This window comes from Dreissena polymorpha, chromosome 4 (genome assembly GCF_020536995.1).
Source record: "Dreissena polymorpha isolate Duluth1 chromosome 4, UMN_Dpol_1.0, whole genome shotgun sequence".
Classification (NCBI taxonomy): Eukaryota; Metazoa; Mollusca; class Bivalvia; order Myida; family Dreissenidae; genus Dreissena; species Dreissena polymorpha.
This window is the reverse complement of record NC_068358.1, coordinates 61,456,100-61,479,008: the sequence shown is the minus strand read 5'-3', so window position 1 is coordinate 61,479,008 and position 22,909 is coordinate 61,456,100. Positions and strand designations below refer to the sequence as shown.

The following is a 22,909-nucleotide window of genomic DNA, read 5'->3' as shown; positions in this document are numbered from 1 at the left end:
ACGCAACAAATCGCCGTAGAGCTCAAATAATATTTAAGTACGACCTTTAACATCGAAAATGAAACCACAACCTAAAAACCAAGTAATAATACTTTTGTGTTTATTTGATTTTATTCCAAGAATGAAGTCATTTAAATGCCAATAAAATTTATAAACGACATATATATGACTATGAAATGTTAATTTGCTTATCCTGTCGAAGAGGACTTGCTTCCCTCTAATGATTTAATGACTCTTTGTTTTAAAATTTAAATAATGGATATAGTAAGCATCGTGCAGTCAATGGACGATGTGTCGGTCGTTAACGACGTGACGTTACTGCGTGGTCGCACGGCCACAGCTTTTGAAACAACAGTGACCGCTTTGTATGGCCGTCAGTATACGAAACGGTGAATGTTCACACCGCAAAATAAAGAAAGTTGTTTAATTGAGTTCTCACGAGCGAAAACAATTGGTCAATATTTTCCTCCACACGTGGAACTTTAATAATTGCGTAGCTTCCATTGACGGTAAACGCATAGCAATCAGAAAGCCTGCTAAGTAGGGCTCCTTGTACAATTGATTACAATTATAAAGGTTTCTTCAAGGCAATGGTCGACTCTTACTGCAAGTTCGTTAGGTCTGACCAAGGTTGTTACAATAATTTTAAGTGTAACACTACGTAAATTTATGTATTTGAATAATTAAGATGACTTGATATTTGCAACGAAAAATAACAATCCATCATGCATGTTCAAAAAAGTTCAAGCGAAGATGCCTCTATAATGAATCGGAATTCACTGAAAAAGTGTAGGATGCTTCCATTATATTTCCAGATACACAGCTCTCTCTTCAGTTAAACCATGAGCATGTCATTATTCTAGGTTTCAGCTTCAGTAACACATGCGAAAACCCATGAACAAAAAACCCAGACCAGAGACAATAACAGCCAAAGGAACGAATTAGATTTAGCTTACCGATTGCAGATACACAACTTATTTTGGCGTATTATTTATGAAACATGTTAAGATTCGATAGGTAAAATTTTGTGTTTTGTGATTGGAAATACTTCTAGAAAGGAGGAACGATACGTCCATCCACATTGAGTATTATTGTCTAGACATTTTTCAATCTCTACGACTTCATAAGGATGAAATATCCCATCATGGAGAATACACTGGCTAAACACGAGGATAGAAGAGGGGACATTGTGTGGGGAAAATGGAGGAAAAGTCACCATTATGATGATGCCGCGGCGATAAATATCAGGAGTCTGAAAACAGCAAACAAAACAAGAGAGATCCTTAGAAATACGCAAAAGAACTGGGTAAACGCTCCAGCGGGAAGTGTTCAATGCATAGACAATTGTGGTATAGCACAGTTGGCGATTAAAAGTTATTTGGTGAAAAGAAATTCAAAATTAATAAAGTATAAGAGTTTATGAAGCAGGGAATGTTAAAACACCGTTCTTTGACAACCAGAGCTTATCAGAGTATTTACAACTTAACCTCGACCACGCCTTTCTAAACATATAGCAAATTATAATACTTTTTGATACAAAAAAAATATCATCATGTGATAATAAACCCTGCGCGTGCACAGCTTTTAGAAGGGCAATGCATGCGTGGAGAATTTGTCAAATTAATCCAGCGTTACATTGAACACGTGAGGCGTCCTTTCGGGGGCGGGAAAACTAGTGCATAGCGCTTTGCACAGCTGCATTAGAGTGCGGAACATGTATTTAAATGTAAATAGCTAACAGAAAAAAAGAAACAAGTATTTTGCGCAAACCATTTTATCCTTAGGTAACAGTAACCGTTCGGCGCAGTCGGAAATCATTCCATAAAAGCAGTATTTGCGATGCGTTATAGATTTGATACAATGCCATATAGTTTTAGGAAGGAAAATGTTGACTTTGACAACTAAGCATTATTCATCATAATTATCGCGTTGGATGGTTTCGCATATGTATGAAAACGCCCTTCAGAATGTGTTCTTTACGCAAGGTTCCAACTGTCGTGCATTCCACTATGAAGACCATGCTGAGTTGCGTGCCACATTTTGTAATACGCCGCATTGCGCCTGTTGGCAGCATGTTCACGTTTTGACGATTACAGTTGTCACGACTTGACAATGTGTGACCTCCAGTTCAGATACGATTACTTACGGTCCGTTGGAAGCGTTTCGAATAGGTTTGGTTATCGTGAGACTGCACGTGTTTTGTACGAAATGATGCGTTATCATACGTTTATCAAGATTATCATTTATTATTGAGATCGCGACACATCGTAGCACAGCGTAACGTGTTTTACTTGCATGAGATCGACGGCCATTATCATAAATCGAAAATAAGGTAGTTTTACAGAACAATATTTAACATATTTAATGTAATTATAGTTTGCTTATGAACATATGTGTCACTATGTAACAGAATGGAATGCTGTTTAATACTTAAAAAAAACGGCATTCATAACGTATGCGTGATATGACTATGTGACTTCCGTCGGATTAATACAGTCATTAGGTTGTAAGCGAACTTTCATAATTATGTATTAATCGTTTTAACGTGGGCACTCGAGTCGCTGTTTAGTTTGCTACTTACCGAACAAGATTTTACCGATTAATTGTACCTAGTTTTCCTTTGTAACACAATGGGGTATTGTTGGATGATATGAGAAATCGAGAATCATACCGTTGGATTGTAATGCTACCAAATAACTTCAAAGTATTCCGGAGCGATGTTAATTAAAAATTTGTTTGTGACTGAAATATGTTTATTACTGAATCATTCTTTTAAAGCAATCAAATTACTACAACTAGTGTTGCGATATTCTGCCGCATACAATATGACATGAAATATCTCAATCCTAGACGAGGGTATGCAAGGTGGTATACTTATCTACTTTTAAAAATGCAAATTGTAAGCAAATAAATCATTCTCAAGTATATGATTTCTGGTTGAATTAGTCCAAACTAGTAGCGGAGTACAAAAATAACTATTCCATATCACATGCAACTACACAAGAAAGAGCATCTATCATGGCTCTAGCCGTTCCCATGCATGCAGATGTTGACAGGTACTGGTCCGGTTAAAATTAAGATAAATTTCACATGACATTAATTTTCGCGTGAGTGGCATTAAGTCAGTATTATTTCCGTCTCAATTTTTACATATTTGTTTTGATAGTAACATTTTTAGAGTCAAGGTATTCATGTCATGCAACTGCTGCTTATGATACGACTTTAAACTAATTTACGAAAATCAATGCCAATTACTGAAACCTAGATCGAACGTTTATGATGGCCCCGACGACTGTTTAGATTATAAACACATTTGTAGTATCAATCATTCAGATCATTATGCTGACGAGGGCGAAATGAAGCTGAATACTTCAGTAAAAAAAAGGTATTAACATATAGCCGATAAACTCACTCGGAAATGGTTCCCGTCTCTGACCGATCGGCTGTGAAGAGATCTCGGATAAAGTCGTGATTGCTGTTGAGGAAACATGCAATCAGGTCCTGGCTCAGATTGTCTCGGTTGCGCTCCAGGAAGCCGCCTGCGTCGTACGTCACCTGCAAGGGGGGCACATGGTACACTTGCAATTTAACGTGCTTTAATGCAGTTAAATATAACAACAAATGCTAACGAAATATTGATGTTTTTAGTTTGTCACGTGAAATGGAACTGATGCATGTTATACATGGGGTAGAATAAGAAATAAAGTTTCGTAATTCGAAAAAGGAAGGAATACCGAAAAGAAAAAATTTGTATGACGTAAGTCAGGGATCTTGCGTGTGACTTACACGGGGATAGCAGAAAGTTTTGTTTTATTGTCAAATTAGTAGTAAATATAGCGGTATGATATTAACTACATGCATTTTGTAACGCGGAATGGGCGCCTTTGGTCATCAATACTTGAGGAACTACCTTAAACATACTACATGTAAAAATACGGATATATATATAATATGTTGCGTGGTTATTTAAATTACTTATATTTTTATATATCGGGCGCAACTATACAGGATGATAACAAAACAACTATACAGGATGATAAAAAAGGTGCGTATAAATTCAGAAAATGCGTTCACTGACAACCTGCTTTACCGCCACCAGATGCACCAAACCACTCAAGACCATACAATTACCAACGGGTTTCCCTAAATGAATCACATTGACAAGTGCATAAATAACAAAAGTAACGGGTTGTTAAATGATTAAGTCAGTTATTATTCGCAGTAAAATATTTGTTCATAGCACACCCACATCCTACTTCTGGTGGTGATTTACGTGTTCTCGGTCATGTGAACATGACGTGCGATGAAATTGTGCAACAAAGCTAAGTAGAACATGGCTGCTGTCAAAATGACTCTCATTTTTCATTCTCTCATAATGTCAACTAGACTATGTTAGAGCTTAGTGTTATACATGCCTTGCCTGTTCACATTTGTTGTTGTTGTTTTCATGTTTTTTTTTGTATTATGATGCTTAATTACCTAGGACAATATTTAACGATACAATTTGTTCAAAGGCGACTTACTGTATTGCTTACAATTTATAAACGCACCCTTTCTTAAAGTGCCTTTCAGCGGCTTTACATTTGTTTCTGCCAGCGTTGCATACTATTTTTGAACGAAACCTTCTTGGCCAGCTTTTTCTTCGTTTATCTAAATGCTTCTTCCAGAGTTGCTACACATGTTTTAGAAACCTTTCTTTAAAAAGGCAGCATTGCAGCGTTATCGTAATAATCCTTTTTCTTCCAAGCATCTGATTTTGTTGCAATAATAATAAAAATACAATAAACGAATTTTGACGCATTTAAACGGTGCCTGTGATAAATCTATTTTTCGAATATGGCTCCGCAGATCGCTTAGATCAATTATTTTTTATTGAATTCGTAGACTAATGTCGCAAGGGCGTAACACTGTGGTTAAAATATTAATTGCGCGTTCAAAAAGTGCGACATATGATTTGTATCTGTCTGTATTTGTGAATCACATGTTTGGTATAGATCTGTACTTAACAAATGTCTTAACGGCGGTTGTTTAACAGTGTTTCATGTGGGAGGGTTGGTAAACGAATCGAGCACCATATTCAAGATCAATAATTGAACAATAAGCGACGATACATAAGTCCGTGGTAGATAGCTATAAAACATATTCATGGCGTGCGTTTTGACGCTGTTTTCTCTCTTATTGCATTGTCATTCATAAACAAGTCCTCCAACATTTGTCAAATTGTGGAGCACCGATTGCGATCTTGAATCAAACACTTACAATTTATATGTTTTGAGTGTGAATATAAACATTTAAGAATAAAAATTTGGACATTGATTTCAAAATAAAAAATAACACAGGATAGTTAAACACTGAATTGAAAAATTGCATCAGACAGATTTTTAGAAAAGTAAAATGCATCAATATATTATTTAATAGTAAACAGCAATATATGTTTCCAGGACGTCCAATTCTTTTTCGTCCGATTTAATGACAGCTTATTGTTTCATTATAATTGTTATTCTAATATTGACGAACAATGTTAGTTTTTTATGCATCTGATCACTTTACTTGCTCTGAGAAAACATGGCTTAATGCATTTGCTTAGTGTCAGTCAAGATTAGCCGAGCAGTCAGCGGCTCAAATCTATTCTATCTCAGACCTCAACGCACCTGCTCAGCGAAGTGTCTTATTCCGAACGCGCATGCGTCACCCATCTGGGCTACGAAACGCTTGTTTGGGGAGCAGTAGTTCTTGAGCTTGTGCACCAATGTGGCGTCCGTCGACTGCGGGAAATTCGACTCCTCGTCAAGAAGCCGTAGTATTCCTTCAGGTTTCTGTAAAGAGAACAGTTCAGCTTTTGTGATAATATATATTTGAAAGTTATTTCATAAATAGCTTATATAGAACACAGCTTTCCATTTAAATGTGATTCACGTTATTTTTTAACGAGATGCGTCAAGCGAAGTATAGATTAATTAAAATAAGCATGAAATGGAAATCAGTTTGCTAAACCGAGGGTGGTAGTCTAGAACTATAACTGCCAATGGATACTCACACATTCAGAGAAAATTATTGTAATCGCGCTGTATTAAAAATATTTTCGTGTTGAGCGAAAGTAGCAGTTTTATGTTCAACACTTAATATTTGGGCGACGCTCTGGGCTTATTACATGTGCGTAAAGTGTCGTCCCATATTCGCCTGTGCAGTCCACACAGGCTCTTTCGTTTAAAAGAAGTCACTTCTTCGCAAAAATCCAGTTTTACACTTTCAATAAATGCATTAAGCCCCGTTTTCACAGAGCGCGGCTCATTTGCGTAGTAGTTAACAAAAAATGAAACGCGCCAACAAGAAAATGCCCATCACCTTGAAAATCAGCTCCAGCGTCTCCTCGTTGCTATGGTAACTGATGTTGCGCCACGTGATGCCCTCGCGCTCGTAGTCCGTCTGCTCGCGCGGGAAGATGTTGTCCATGAAGTACTGCTGCAGCTTCTCATTGGTCACGTTGATGAGGAACTGATCGAACCCGTTGGTTGGGAAGTTCTCAAAGCCGGACATGTCCAGCAGCCCGATAGACGCGCCACGTGATCTGCAATCGGAGGGAGGAGATGGACGGTTATTATATTAGGTACTGTAAAACAGTAGTTGTGTGTTGAGAACGTTAGAGGTTTTGTGGATAATAATGTTTACCGTATTTTTATTTGCAGCGGTGTTTTTTTAATAAATACATATGTCTTGTGTTTGGAACGATTAAAATTTAAATTTGGTGTTTGTTTTGCAGTTACCAATATGAGAGTGGATACATGTGTGTCAAACTTATATTTAAACATTAAATACAAAACGTAGCATTGCTTCTGTGGTGTAATGGCGAATCAGAGAAGACACTTCCTCCACTGGAATTCTGATTAGAAAAGACTTCCTTTAATAAAAAAAATCAATACAAGGCGGAAAGTGTCGTCCCTGATTAGCTTGTGCGGACTGCACAGTATGATTTGTGATGACAATTTAGGCCCCGTGTTAATAGAGCGTGGCTCAATAATAGAAATGCATTAAATGTGAATGCCTACAACAACCTGGCGTCTCGGCTGGGCCACAGGTTACGGTTGACCTGGCCGACGATCCAGCCGAAAAGTCGCGAGTACAGGTCCTTGGCCAGGGCGTCACGGCTGTCGTTCGCCTCCCGGAGGTTCTTCCAGCACTGGATTCTCTCCCCTTAGGAAACAAAAACAAATTTATAAATTTTAAGCTGCGCATCCAAAGAAGACGACGATGTATTTATCAATAATACTGAAATACATTGCATATAACCATATACAATATGAACGCTTTGTAATTGCGCATTATGAGCAATTTATCCGCTATCGTCATAATAGCTCGGAAAAAAACAAAAAGCCCGCAGAGGCTAATCTCGGACGACGCGTTTCGCATACAGTGGATTTTGGTTTAAAAGAGACTTCCTTTATACGAAATATTGCCTTAAAGCGTTAAGTGTCGTTTTAAAAATCAGTCAATGGTAAATTTGTATTCATTTTAATTGCGTAGATAAAAGTTAATTTCGACGGTAAATTACCTTTGATATGACTGACGGTAGAGATCATAGCCTCTGTGAGCTGGACCTCGTCCTCGACGCCCAGCAGCTTGGCGACGGCGTGCAGCGGGTACTCGTCCACCACGCTGACACCGTCCGTGTCCTCACAGGGCATGAACACGATGTTCGCCAAGTGCAGGATGCCAGCCAGGATCAGGAAGATCAGCGTAATGTGCTGTAATAGAGCTTGAAATATTAAACATCTCTAAAGAAATTACCTTTCGCGATGAAAAGTAGTTTATGTTCCGGTTTTAGCGACCTGCCTATAAAAACATGTAACTCAAATGGCTTCCGGAGGCGCCGTGTTCGCAATATTTATATGACATCGATTTGCAATCAAAACATTTCATTTTTGTGCATCAATTTTTAAAAGGTGCAAAATATTTGATTTCTACAAACGGACATCAGTTTTTGGCTTCAACATAGCACGTCAAAACGAGCGGGTGACTTTGCAATATATTTTCGAAGCAATTGGTGTCAGTTCTCATGCAATTGTCAATTACATTTTTTGAGATAATTATGCTTGGAGAAAAGATATTACATTTTCAAAGTGTTTTACTCTTGAAATCATGTACCTCATCAGAGAATCCCACGTCGGTCATGATTTCCGTGAGGTTGTGGAACATATCCCGGTAATACTGGAACTCTTCCGGGTCCCGAAACACTCCCAGGGCTGGGTCGGCGTCACGCATGATCCTGCAACATAAGTTATCATTGTATAAATTCTGTGGTGGGTTCTTTGTGGTGGGTTTTCTTTTGTGGTAGGGATTTTTTTTGGGTATGGTTATTCTGTGGTCGGGTTTTTATGTGGATGGGTTTTCTTTTGGTCGGTTTTTTTTAGCGGTGGTTGCGCAACACGCGATATTGTATTAATTTCGCTGTCCATTCGTGAATTAAAATCGAGTTCTACCGACACGAACCAATTTACTTTATTTATTAGACAGGTTTAGAGGTCCTTCTGAGCCTCATCGACGCGTGCACTCAAACTAAATTTACTTAGTAGACTCAAGAACGTTTGGACATACTTTAAATTAAATATTCAATTACAATATTTTCATTTTTACAGAAAAAGCTTCACATTGTGTGTGGTTTTGTGCTAGAAGTGTGTGCGTGTTTATGTCAATGGATTGGTTATCCGACAGAAACAAGAAACTCCAACTTTCTGGTATGGTAACCACCAACCAAACTCATGTGAGCCGGAAGTGGGATTTAAACCAGATTCGCCTAGGTGAGAGGCGCATTCAACGACCACTGCGTTAAACGGAAATAGCTCAATACAAATCGTATCAGACGGTTTATGACCCCTAAACCGTCTGATACGATTCTAGCTAAACCGTCTGATACGATACACATACGACTTTTGGACATATCCGTACACCATACACGCCACGGGTTTTATACATGGAAATAAAACATTAGTTGAATATTTTCATGGACCTGAAACACGAATGCTGTTTTTGTTTTCGTTGCCACGCCAAATGTCTTAATTGTTTAGATTGTACATTGCATATATATTGTCTACGTTTGTCACGGCAAGGCGATAGTAATGGCATATATTAAACATGGTAAAATACGTATATATTTTAGTTTTGCACGACAAGGCGATGGCACTGACACTGCAAGAATGATAATTATCATATTGTGATTGGTGTAATTACAGCCAGTCACATGGGTTTGACGTGTCAACAAGAACACACGGACACCGATATTCTTCGGCAAATTGATAATTTTCGTTGAATCTTAACACTCGCAAGAAAAGGCACGCTATTTCTAACCCATAATTCATCATGCAGCGTTATTATGGAAAGGCTGCCAGACATTATGTGAATTGTTCAAAGAAGTATTTTGTTTGTTTTTGAGACAAATGGATATGTAGTCTAACTACGCATTTTAGCACTAAAAATCGGCTTCAAAAATGAAACGACAATCATATATTTTACATATTGTTTGGCTTAAATGACTTACAGCTATCGATCGATAGTTTAAGTTAAATGTTTTTACTTTTACAGAGTTGTTATTTACAATTAACGTGTACATTATTTATATACTAAAACGTCTAAATGTATGTCGACGACGATTAATATAATACATTTTAGCGCGGAATAAAATAAGTCGCGTCATGAGCAAATTGGTCCTATGCCATATTTAGCCAGTGTATCTCCAGACCAGCCTGTACATCCCTGATAATGAGTCCACGAAACGTTGACTTATGCCGGACAGTGTAGCTCCTGACCAGAACGCACGGGTGTGAAAGTGGCCTGGAGCTACGCTGGCCGCAAATGGCATATTACGCGCTTTCACATGACGCTGCTCAAATACACATATAGGTCACGGATGTCAACCAAACACCATAGTGGCTAGTTTTATAAACAGACATAAACAATATAATATCAAATAAATACACATAAGGATCTGGTGCCTATTTCTACATGAACGGATCTAAAATTGCGTGGTGTGTTTTCCCAAATCTTCACTGGTATTTTTTGACTGTGCATGCTGGCAGGTCACGTACCTTTAACCCATTTATGCCTAATGGACTCTCCCATCCCTCTAAATTCAATCAACTGATTTCCAAAATTAGGGATGACTAATATATTTATTTATATATTTATAATATTTATTACAGAAATTCCTTAAAGCAAACAGTGCAGACCCTGATGAGACGCCGCATCATGCGGCGTCTCATCTGGGTCTACGCTGTTTGCCAAGGCCTTTATTCTAGACGCCATGCATTGTCGGACCGTATTTGGTACAAAAACGAATATGGTACATTTGTACCATATTCGGCCGAATATGGTACAAATGTACCATACTCGGACCGAAGATGGTACAATTTTCGACCGAATATGGTACAAACATTGTACCATATTCGGTTGGAATAAGTTTTTCTATGCTCGCCAAAACGTATTTGGTACATACCAAAAAAACTCATAAAAATGAAAATGGCCTACGTATATGGTACATAAATTATGTATTTCTTAATAAATGAAATAGTCTGCCGATGTGTAAACTTTTTTTCAAACTCAAATACATTGTATTAACTTAATATTGGAAGTGACAAAAGTATCATCATCATCATCATCATCATCATCATCATCATCATCATCATCATCGTCGTCGTCGTCGTCGTCGTCGTCGTAACTAGCAGTAACAGAAACAGCTAACCTAACCACACTTTACATGGATTTTGCTGGTTGTGTAACTGATTCGCCGGCTAGCTCAGTCGGTTGCGCGTCAGATTGGCACGCAGGCGGCCTGGGTTCGATTCACGGGCGGGCCAGATACTTTCGTGGAGATCATTAATAGCAATTTTCAAATTTTTAAAACTTTTTTTTTCGAAAGTGTATTTTCACCAAAATCCGATTTAAGAGATTTTGAGCTCTTTTAAATGAATATATCTCTCCAAAAATAAGGATGTTTGACTGGCTGCTTTAGACAGGTGTGACTGTATTCCTAAACATTACTTTGTAAAGTTGATTTGTCGTTCCGACGTCATATTGCTGAGAAGCCGACAAAGCTTTGAAGTTTCCGATTTTTTCTTTGATAACGTGCCGCTTTAAAAAGGCGGGAATTTTGCACACGAGTCTTACTCAGAAGTCAGTAACCATATTTGACTTGGCGGTCGGCAAGAAAAGTTGTGATTTTCGACTAGAAAGAATTTAAATCCAAACTTTCTTCAAACTTCAAAAGAATTCTTGACAGTAAGTACTGTACATAATTTTAATTTTCAGTTGTCTTAATATGCATTGATGTTTTAACATGCATTGATTTTTATGTTTTATGCCCCCCCCCCTCAGAGTGCATTTGCAGTTGTCCGTCCGTCTATCCAATTGTCCGTGGCATTCCTTCCGGGTGCGTAACTCCTAAACTGCTAAAATATTTAAGCTACAGTCATTTTTTCGAAAGTGTATTTTCCACCAAAATCAGATCGAGCTCCTGTAATCTGTAGATTTGAACATTTTAAATTTTATGGAGTTTATAGGTCTTTGACCTTCGAACCCTGCCTAGTCGTGACTTCTGGTGAGCGACCTAGGCCCCCAGGGCCCCTTCTTTATATCCCTTCCATCCACGTAGCATTGGTTTCTACAGACCGTTTGTCCGTTGACCGCCATAAGTTTGCCCGCTATTTTTCCCCTGAATTTGAATTCGGTTGGATTTCAATGAAACTTTACATGAAGTACTTGCTACTTTCATTGCGCATATTGCCCGGAAGTTCGGATTGTAAATTTTAGCGGAGCTATCAGACGAGTGATTTTAGCTCAGCTCATGTCGTGAGACATTCGTTTTCGACACGCGGTGTTCAATACAAGCTCTATTAACTAATGAAGTATAAATGTATAATAACTTATTATATTATTTCAGATGAAGGAAGCAATTAGGAGAAAAAGGAAGCAATTAGGGTGCTTGCCCAGGTCGAAGTACGACATTATTGTCAGATGTTTAAACGGATCGTTCGATGTCCCTGTGAAGAAACGGACACCTGAAGAGAATAATTGTTTGGCCATGATTAGAAAACGTAAGGACTTCGAGCTTGGTGACCGGGGTTCTTTATTGTGTGGCGGAAAGCAAGTCCTTGTGAAAGAAGATCTTCCTAGATTTGTTGAGAAGATGTTCAAGAAAACAAAGGATGTGGAGCAAGGGTTATTTACAACAAACTGAAAGTAAATTACACGGGGTTCTCGGAACAAGCTATCCTTGAAATACTGTACAATAGCAAGTATTACCATGAGAAGTATCCGAGATTTACAAACAAGCCAAAGCCAAAGACAATTACAGAAGAGGAACCAGGCAAAAGATGGCAGATTGACATAATTAACATGAAAAATCAAAGTGTTAGCTACAAGGTGTCCACATACAGTTATATTCTACAAGTCGTGGACGTTTATTCTAGGTACGTTATGCCAAAACCCCTGAAAACGAAGAGTTCGCGTGAAGTTGCAAAGGCATTAGAGGACGTGTTGATGGTTAACCTTGCCCCTGACATCATCCAATGTGACAACGGACTGGAATTTAAAGGCCCTAGTATGAAACTTTTGTTGAACAAGTACAACATCAAAATGATCAATAGTAGGCCGTATCATCCTCAATCACAGGGCAAGTGTGAAAGGTCAAACAGTGTTATAAAGGCCAAGATTCTATTTGCAACAAAAAGTAAACGTGGATTTAACTGGGTCGAAGGGCTTCAAGAACGCAACTTCCCCAAGCAAGTACAAAGTAGGAGAGACAGTATTAATTCGCTTTCCCTTTCGAAAATCCAGGGTGCCAACCAAAAGATATGTTATCGAAGGCAAGGTAGAAAAAGTAAAACGAAATGGTGTTTATATCGTGTCATTTCAAGTACCGAACAAACCCGAACTTGGATTCGTAAGCAAATCGGTTGGGGTCGAAAACATGACTAGCCTAACTGTTGCGTTAGAGAAACAACGAAAAATTAAAAAGCATTCATTAAAACAGAACCGCTCAGAGAAACAAAATCACAGAACTAAGTACTATCATGTTTTAACACACCATGAAAATCTGCAGTTGTTGGATGGGGTGAATATTGCCATGGACCCAAATCCGGATGGAAATTGTCAATTTGCTGCTATATCGCATCAACTTGGTAAAATTGGTATATACAAAGACGTAGATGCTTTACGTAAGGAAGCAGTCCATCACATTGTAGAAAACAGATATTTCTATGAAACTTTTGTCTATGATGAAACATTTGATGAATACGTTAAGAATATGTCTAAGAATGGGACATACGGCGACAACCTCACGCTCATTGCACTTATGAGAGAATATAATTTGCAGTGCCTGGTAGTTTCTACCCGAGGACTAAAACACTCATCAATTGTGTCAGCAGATGGAAAGTTCGATGGTGATGTTGGAACAATTGCATTGGGGTATTTCCCAGAAGGATTTGGCATGCATTACGTTAGTATCCGTATCAATCAACGCGTGTACAAGGACATAATATCACGCTTAGAACAGTCGTATGACAACGGTGACTCTGGCGACAGCGCTGCGTCTGGCGACAACGCTGCGTCAGGCGACAACGCTGCGTCTGGCGACAACGGTGACTCTGGCGACAACGGTGACTCCGGCGACACCGCTGCGTCTGGCGACAACACTGCATCTGGCGACAACGCTGCGTCTGGCGACAACGGTGACTCTTGCGACAACGGTGACTCCGGCGACAACGGTGACTCCAGCGACAACGGTGACTCCGGCGACAACGGTGACTCCGGCGACAACGCTGCGTCTGGCGACAACGGTGACTCCGGCGACAACGCTGCGTCTGGCGACAACACTGCATCTGGCGACAACGCTGCGTCTGGCGACAACGGTGACTCTTGCGACAACGGTGACTCCGGCGACAACGGTGACTCCAGCGACAACGGTGACTCCGGCGACAACGGTGACTCCGGCGACAACGCTGCGTCTGGCGACAACGGTGACTCCGGCGACAACGGTGACTCTGGCGACAACGGTGACGTCTCTGTGTGTTCAGCCCTGAAAGAGCTTCAAGATATGATAAACAATAGGAGGGCACAGAAGCGAACGACTTTTCCATTTCTGATGTTACCACTTCACATTCAAGTTGAAATTTTTAAGTTCTGCATACAATCAAACCCGTCAATCCAGTTTGTGTTGGCGAAGGTCGGCAAACCCTTTAGAGATTTAATAAGGTCAATGAGTTTGCAAACACCTAGAATTTACATTCGGCCGGATATTGGACTAGATACTAGTAACAGAAATCCTGTTAGCGTTCGTTTCCAATTAACAAGAGCGGGCAGAAACAGCGGTCTTATTTCGGCAATAAAAGAAATCATCAAGGGGCCAAAATGGGCAAACGCATGGCTGCGTTTGCGTGTTAGTGGAATCGGTTGGTATGATATCATAGATGTCATGTACAGACATTACAGGTGAAATATACATGTATATCGGTGTTTGGAAACCTGTTATGTTATTTTTGTGATTGATGATTATGTTCTTCTACCGGAAATTTGTTGTCATTTGCTCATTTACTGGTAACTTTTTACGAAGCACATTTGGGATATTTTGGCTGCAACTAAAATGAATGTATATATGTATATTATGTCTTGTCAAAATGCTACAGTTGGATTAAAATTTAAATGCTGTTCTATGTTCTTCAATATTACTTTGAAAAATCCTGTCAGTATACCAATAAATGAAAAAAGTACAAGTTTGTTGAATCTCTTGAATGAAACAAATTATAAAATACAAAATGTAAAATGAATATGTGATGATGATGATGACAAAACATTTGTGATGATGATGATGGTAAAAAAATTGTGATGATGATGGTGGTGGTGATGATGATGACAGTGGTTATGATGATTGGGGTTTGATGATTGTGGTGATGATGATGATGATGATGATAATGATGATGATGATGATGATAACAAACGTTTTGGGATGATGATGACAGCGATGTTTATCGGACGATGATGATGGTTATAATGATGATGATAAGTTTTTAGATGATGATGACGGCGATGTTTATCGGCCGACGATGATGATAATGATGATGATGATAACAAAATATTTGTGATGATGATGATGGCGATGTTTATTGGCCGATGATGATGATGATATTCTCATCGTCGTCATCATCATCACAACATCCTCATTATCGACCGAAAACATCGCTGTCATTATCATCACAAAAAAAACTTTTGTGATCACCATTACGATCATGATAATGGATATGATGATGTTGGTTTTGATGGTGATGATGATGGTGGTGTTGGTAAAGATAACAACGATGATGATCATTGGGGTGTTGATAATTGATGTGATGATGATGATGATGATGATGATGATGATGATGATGATGATGATGATGATGATGATGAGATAACGATGATGATGATGATGATGATGATGAGATAACGATGATGATGATGATGATGATTACGATGATGAGTGTGTATCATATTCGGAACGAATGTGGTACATTTTTCATCCGAATATGGTACAAGTTTGTACCATATTCGGTCAGGCATTTTACCCCAAAACTGCAGATACGTATATGGTACAATTAGACAGTTGTACCATATTCGGCCGAATATGGTACAAACTTGTACCATATTCGTTTTTGTACCAAATACGGTCCGACAATGCATAAATGGATTTAGCCATATCCCGGTCGTATAAAAACTGACATTCATTCTAACAAATCGCCATCTAATTTTCCACCTTATAAAAGAACACTTTTCTGAGATATAAGTATCTGTTCGAAATCACGGAATAATATTATATAATAATTTGTTTACTAGAATAAATTCCATTTGCTTAACAACTTTACCCCGATTTCTAGAATAATCTTAAATCTTTAAATACGATAAGCTTAAGTTCACTTGTATCGAGGAGTCATCAAATGAGATTCAATTGTTTAAACTATCTTATAAAAATATCTCATATCTTATTTTAATAAGCGAAATAAGAAAAAAAAAACTCTTTTCATATTTAAAACAACATTACGACTTAATACAAGTATATTAGTGACATAAGCCAGTTATTCTTAAAGCAGACTTAAGAATTTTTGTAAAATCGGGCCAAGCGACTTTGCAAAGGTTGTTTCGAGCACATCCGGGTACCTGTGACACTCCGGGTCCTCCAGGAAGTAGTAGAGGAGGCGCTCACGTGACATGCCCGCGAACAGCGCGTAGAACACGTGGAAATTCTTCTCGCCCGTGCTGCGATGGACGACACGTGACTTTTCAAGAATGTAGTCGTCGATCTTTGCTAAAAGTAATTAGCCAAGCCTTGATTTGAAGTGATATCAATAACAAAAGTGCAACGGTGCCTGCATTAGAGACAAACAAACAAATGATTTATTATAGACTGTGACGATTTACTGACGATATTATTTAAAAATATGTACTCAATTTTATATTAATTCAATGTTGAAACTGTTAGAACTGTTTTTTTGCATAATTTTATTGTGCATTTGTCATTGTTGTTGTTTTAATGGTTATAACGGGGTAATATATTATCAATAAAAAAATACTACCAAATAATTATTTGTTTTAAAAATACGTTATGGAAACGTCTGTTTTATTAGAACTTGCAAAATAGCCGCTAAAATCTTTGTTATAAAAAGCTTCTCTTTCTTCAAATTCTATAGTTATAAAGTGAATATGATTTTTAACCAAATATCATAATTTAAATCGGAAAAAAAGTGAAAAAACGAGTGCCGTTTAGTTAGAGCTTTGTTTCTATATGAATTTACACTTGATTCGGACATCTATCAATTAGTCTAACAGCATAAGACATTTCGCCATACGTAACGCATCATCAGAAAGGTCCAACGTGACGTATATATTACACTGTGTGAACTTCGTAGCTGTTGATTTATAATACTGCTGAACTAACGATTCACTGCCGTTGTGTGATAGTATGAGGTAAGGCATTTCCTTAACCCATTTTTGCCTAGTAGACTATCCCATCCTTCTAAATTGGATCAATTTATTTCCAAAATTAGGAATTTCTAGTATACGTATTTCTATATTTACAATATTTCTTACAGATATTCCTTTAAGCAAACAGCCCAGACGCATCATGCGGCTTCTCATCTGGATCTACGCTGTTTGCAAAGGACTTTTTTCTAGACGCTAGGCATAAATGGGTTAAGGACATACTTCGTAAACGGTATAACATTTGGATTTCTGTCAAAGTGATTTATATATACGATTAAGGTTAAAAACAATTTGATCAACGTAAAGTAGCTTGACAACAACAAAGCAATCCCTCAATAGTTTTTTAATAGAGGAAAATACCACGTGCATTTCGTGTCATTTAGTTCGCACATAGTTGCACACAAGCTTTAGTTGAAGACAAAAACGTTTCTTAATTCTCAAATTTGATATAAAAAGAAGATAATTCTAGTTTTCAACAAGTGCATAAAAGATAAAATAGACACACGTTGAAAATGTGATGGACAATTCGACGAAAGCGCTGGGACTCAGTCACCGGCAAACAAAAAGTGTAAGCATTTCGAGACATAAATTGTCATAATAAATTAAATGTATAAGAAGAGACAGGATATTTTGTAAAATGCAGTTTCGATGGTAATTGTTCAAGGTTAGCATATGCAAGGAGTAATAGAAATTGCAAACTTTGTGGACCACTTTGTATCTAGGTGTTCCCAAACGCGTTAAGATATGGCATATATATTCATTGGCGCCATGGCAATAAAAATGTTGTTTTTTCTAAATCGCATCGTCTTCTTTTCTGTTCCAAAACATGATGACGGATTCAATATATTGCGATAAAGAAGTTAGATTGGTAATTGTTACGATCAACAATGCCTATTTTTCATGTACCAATTACAGCAAATTAATTGCGCATTCGTTACTTTTACTGACCTCCGAGTAGCGTTCCATCCTCCGTATACGAGAGCTCTATGAACTTCCCGAACCTACTGGAGTTACCGTTCATGACGGTGGCTGCGTTACCGAAGGCCTCCAGTAACGGGTTCACCTGCAGCAGAGCATATGTACGCTATAGGATATATTTTTTTTTAACAAATTGTATTTTTCACGTTCATGTTTTTGTGAATCGTTTGTATCTAGCGACCAACAGGAGAAAATACGTGTAAGTAAATCGAAATATATTTTACATTCAAAAGTAGTTGAAATGGCAATTAAAAAAATATGTACAACAGTCCATTGGGAAATTCATACAAATGTGTAACAGTGAAACCGTGAACATTATCAATAACTTTAACTATCGCTGTTGTTGTCTGTTTGAAGACGAGCTTTGACACGGATATTCCTACAGCAAAACATTAATTTTGTTTTGTATTTTAATGACTGTATCATTTAGCAACACTACTTTAAACACAAATCCATATGTGTAAAAATAATGACATACCTGTACTATTTTATCAAGGAGCTTAGAGTCATTGCTTGGACTGAAATAAAAAAATGTGCGTTTAGATATATCTATAGTTACTTCATATTCACAGCTAATACAATAGTAAATAAGATACGCTGACACAATACTTATAAATTGAACTATTATATGGTAAACGACCAACGATGACATGTTATAGTATTATTTAAGATATTATACATTTGTATTATTATTGAATAACCTACGGTCAGGGGTATATTAATGCATTCACGAACTAACCACGGGCGTTGAGTGCTTGAATGCTGTTTAAGTTATTAAATCCAAAACCCAAATCGTTAAACTACAAACATCAAAAACAATTCAATCACCTGATGAACATGAGATGTCGGATCATGTACTTGGTACTCTCGGTCTTGCCGGCGCCCGATTCACCCGACACCAGTATGACCTGGTTCCGCTGCGTCCCCTGCAGTTCCCGGTACGCTTCGTCCGCCACCCAGAACAGATGCGGCGGCATAGAGGCTCGCACCCGCAATCCATTGTAGTTCTCGTTGTGCTAGGGATAGTTATGGGAAATGAGTTCGTAATAAAATTCCGATGACATTTAATTTTCAGTTTGTATATGGTATATTCATTTATAAAAACACATTTTTAGTTTATTTAATCTTCTGGTAGTAATGTTGGTGGTGACAGTGGTTGTGTTATGCGTTGATGGTTGTGATGGCGGTGGTAGTTGTGGTGGTGGTGGTAATGGTGGGAGTAGACGTAGTGGGCGTTGGTTGGGTGGGTGGTAGTGGTGATGCCTGTGGTGGTGTGTGTTTTTTCCAATTCTTTTAATACATTCACTTATCGACAACATGTTTAAGTCGCTATAAATAAATCTTTAATCAAATGTCATTTATCCCATCCAATGGTATGTTATTTTAATGTACTTAATGAATGATTAAATCATACTGAGCAATTAATTAGCATACAATTGTTTTATGGCAGTACTTTACACTCGGAAAACGGAAAAAAGTGGTTTAATGTCAAACGGTTGTATCTGCTAATAAGTTCCTATATCAGTTACGATAGCTTTCTGACGCCTAAAAATAAATATCAACCGTAGACAAATATTCCATAAAAATTCTTTATAACAAAACATTAACTTTTAGATGGATAACATACGTTTTATCCAAGAAATATCGACGAAATAACGTAGATGTATAATAATCAATCTCCATTTGTCGTGGTTTTAAATTTGATGAAAACATACGCGTACTCGCCCAATATTGAGTGTCTTTAATTTCAATGATTTATACGATATGCAATTAACATATTATTAAATTTCACTTTAATTGCCCTTTTCTTGTACGTTTTGTGTATTGGTTACAATATCATAACAAATATCAAATGACTCAGGTAATAATACAATGAATTAAAACATATTTTTGAAGATACAGTTGTATTTAAAAAAAATGGATAACTAGTTTTTCGCATTTAAGCAAAAGAAATTCAAATATTATCACATTTCATATTTTCAAATATTATTCACTATTTAGTAACGAACATTACATGCAAGTTTGACTTTTTCAATGCCTTTCGATATCGCTAAATTGCGTCAGCGGAAGGGTTTGTGTACTGAATAAAAAAGATGATCTCATATAACGGGAAAGTTGTGGATGTTAACTAATCAACTAACTCTCCGGTATATTTTCCATAAATTTCGATTGTATAACGACACCATACAGCGTCACATTTGAAAGATTTATACGGTTTATGAATGCATCGGATGCGCCTTGTGAAAACAAGGAAAACATCCAATGCAACTCTGTGTTTATTTTTATGGTCGGCACAAATGAACTGAGATGAATTTTGTTTTAAGCGGCCGTCCAACAGATTGGTAAATTGACAAACTTAAAAAAAAAGTTGTGTCAGATTCGCAAATTTTCGTTTTTGTTATGATATTTTTGAGGAAATAGTAATACTGACCATTTACCATGCTCTTAAATATCCAGTATATGCATCTTTTGACGATTTTAAAACCTGAAAAATTATAAAGCGTCGTGCGACGCGAAACGATTGAATTTAGGCGGGAGACTTTTTACTCCAGGACTCCAGGGGTCAGTGGTTCGAGCCCTGTTGAAGGTTACTTTATTTACATTTTTTTAAATTGTATTCTTGTTGTTTTTTTTACTGGAGATGTTTAGGTCAAATGTTAAAATTTATCAATATAAAGCATTAAATGACATGCTTCAATACATGCCAAAATCTGTTGGACGGCTCCTTTAAGTATATTTTTATATTTTAAATTTAAAAAACGAAGACGTTTGTTTTTTTTCCCAGAAACCGGTCGCGCAATATGTGCTTTGAAGACTGTGCAGAAAACTGTCTGGTAATGTTGCTGTTCTACACGATACGGTGATTTTATTTCTAACTTTTTTCAGTGCAATTTGCGTGCTAAAGTAAAATGAGAAATAAGTAATAAATAGTATACTATATGGCATAGGACCATCAATAATCGTAAACCCAGTTCGGCTATAATATAATACAGCAAATGTGTTCAAATGATTATGGGACCAATATAGCTTTCCTATAATACAAGTAACTTCATACTGCGTTATTAAAAACGTTATACGCATATACTGCGTGAAACCTGTCCAGAGTCCAGCTCTGACAGAAAACGTCGTAAAACTGCACTTGTTTGTGACAGGACAATAACTATAATCTGTGCCTGTGTTCCTGTTACAGCATCAATCGAGAATGATATGAGTAATAGCAGCATGGAAAATATCAGAAAACACTGGTAGATTGCGTAGAAAACATTATTGTTTATCTTGGCCATGTGTTAGAGATCAAACCAATGGAAAGCGTATTGGATCTGTCTTTCGTTGCATGTAAAGCATTATTTAAGTAACGCAATTTTTATGTATTTTTCGTTAGCATCGTCGTATTGTGATTATCTGAGTTGAACGTACGCTTTATAAATTGCGAGTATTTAACAAATGCAACTTATTTCTTTATCTTGTAATTAAAGACAGGTGGTTGATAACAGATATGTAGTAAACCAAAGGTTTTCACAGATAGTATTTAAGACGGAAAACATCTTCTGAAATTGTGCATCATAAAAAGTTTCAACATAAATATTCATCACGTAGATCACTTTCCTTTAACGTATATAAGATCAACTAATAGTCATTCGTTGATATTCTGTCATGCTAAATGTATTTCAGAAAAAATAAAGATATTAAATAAATGTATCACAAACTTGAGGAATTTAATAAATTTCATATCTCAACTTAAGTTCGAACTATGATGGTTTGGGGATATGGAACATGGGCATGGTCTTAAAGGCTTGAAAATAAGCTATTCAGTTTGAAAACGCAATATTGTTGGGACAAAAGCATAAAACCTGTAATGATTTAGGGATAAAATGATCATTTTCTATATGGAAAATAATTATAAGCTCCAAAAGGTATTGAACGGGAAAAGGTAAGTGATTAATCTTTTAAAAAACTATTCGCCTCGAAAAATATATAGTTTTTATTGAGCTAAAAATAAGCTATAAAGCTGGATAAAGCTATTAAGATTGACACAAAGATATCTGGCTTGAACAGCTATAAATTTGCATAGAGAAATTTATTAAAAAACACTATTTTTATCGAATAAGTTAAAAAAATAAAGCTGGATTAAATAGCAAAAAGTGGACAACGATAATTATATTAGATATATAATTTTCTGTTCATTTATCCCAAAGTGGGCTTCACTTAAACGTAAATTTAACATTAACTTGTCTCAATATTTTATGATTCATTTTTATAAATACTGTCAATAAAAGTAAACCGTATATAAATCATATTAATTTTTTTTAAACATTCCGATCCATAAACAAAGGAAAGTCGTTGTCAAACACAGTGACAGAATCGTGGTGAATTAATTAGGATCATATTCAGAAATGTGTCCTAGCTTGTTACAAGATTGCAAATGAGGCATTTACATGCCATACGACGAAAATAAACACAATAGACAAATTAATTAAATATGCAAAAACGCAGAGTTTTGCTATTATCACGAGACAAGCTCTAGTTAGCAAATTTAATTAAAAATTAATTGTTTGTTTCAACATTAAATGCAAAGGAAAAATAGACATGTGAGCCTGTTTTTGTTATGAAAATATGTGATGAACTAATATTGCTTTCGGTTAAAAAGTTAATTCAGCAATACCGAAAACAATCCGAAATTAATAGGTTTAAGTATTCGGCTAACATTTCATGTTGTAAAGACTACAAGTGGTTTGTTTTGAACACCGTATTTTCTGGTTGGTGTTATCAACCACGCTTCTTCAATGACAACAAATTTAGAGCGGGTAAATAAATACATGTAGTCATCATATGCACATTCATTAAGGTAAATCATAATTATGAGCCATGAAATATCGACTGCACAAACATATGAGAAAACCGGGCTTTATGCATGAGCGTAAAGTCCCGATCC

At 37.0% G+C, this 22,909-nt stretch overlaps 1 protein-coding gene across 1 annotated transcript in view; it reads right to left on the bottom strand.

Annotated features, from left to right (window-relative positions):
- LOC127877503 (uncharacterized) overlaps nt 1-22,909 on the bottom strand; it is a 59,399-nt gene that overhangs the window by 29,625 nt on the left and 6,865 nt on the right. The window contains exons 3-12 of the mRNA XM_052423445.1: nt 18,805-18,992; nt 18,455-18,494; nt 17,947-18,061; nt 16,177-16,324; nt 8,143-8,263; nt 7,550-7,742; nt 7,047-7,191; nt 6,346-6,568; nt 5,652-5,816; nt 3,413-3,555 (exon numbers count right to left, since the gene is read on the bottom strand). Coding sequence (XP_052279405.1) covers nt 3,413-3,555; nt 5,652-5,816; nt 6,346-6,568; nt 7,047-7,191; nt 7,550-7,742; nt 8,143-8,263; nt 16,177-16,324; nt 17,947-18,061; nt 18,455-18,494; nt 18,805-18,992 — 1,481 coding nt within the window. The remainder of the gene's footprint in view (nt 1-3,412; nt 3,556-5,651; nt 5,817-6,345; nt 6,569-7,046; nt 7,192-7,549; nt 7,743-8,142; nt 8,264-16,176; nt 16,325-17,946; nt 18,062-18,454; nt 18,495-18,804; nt 18,993-22,909) is intronic.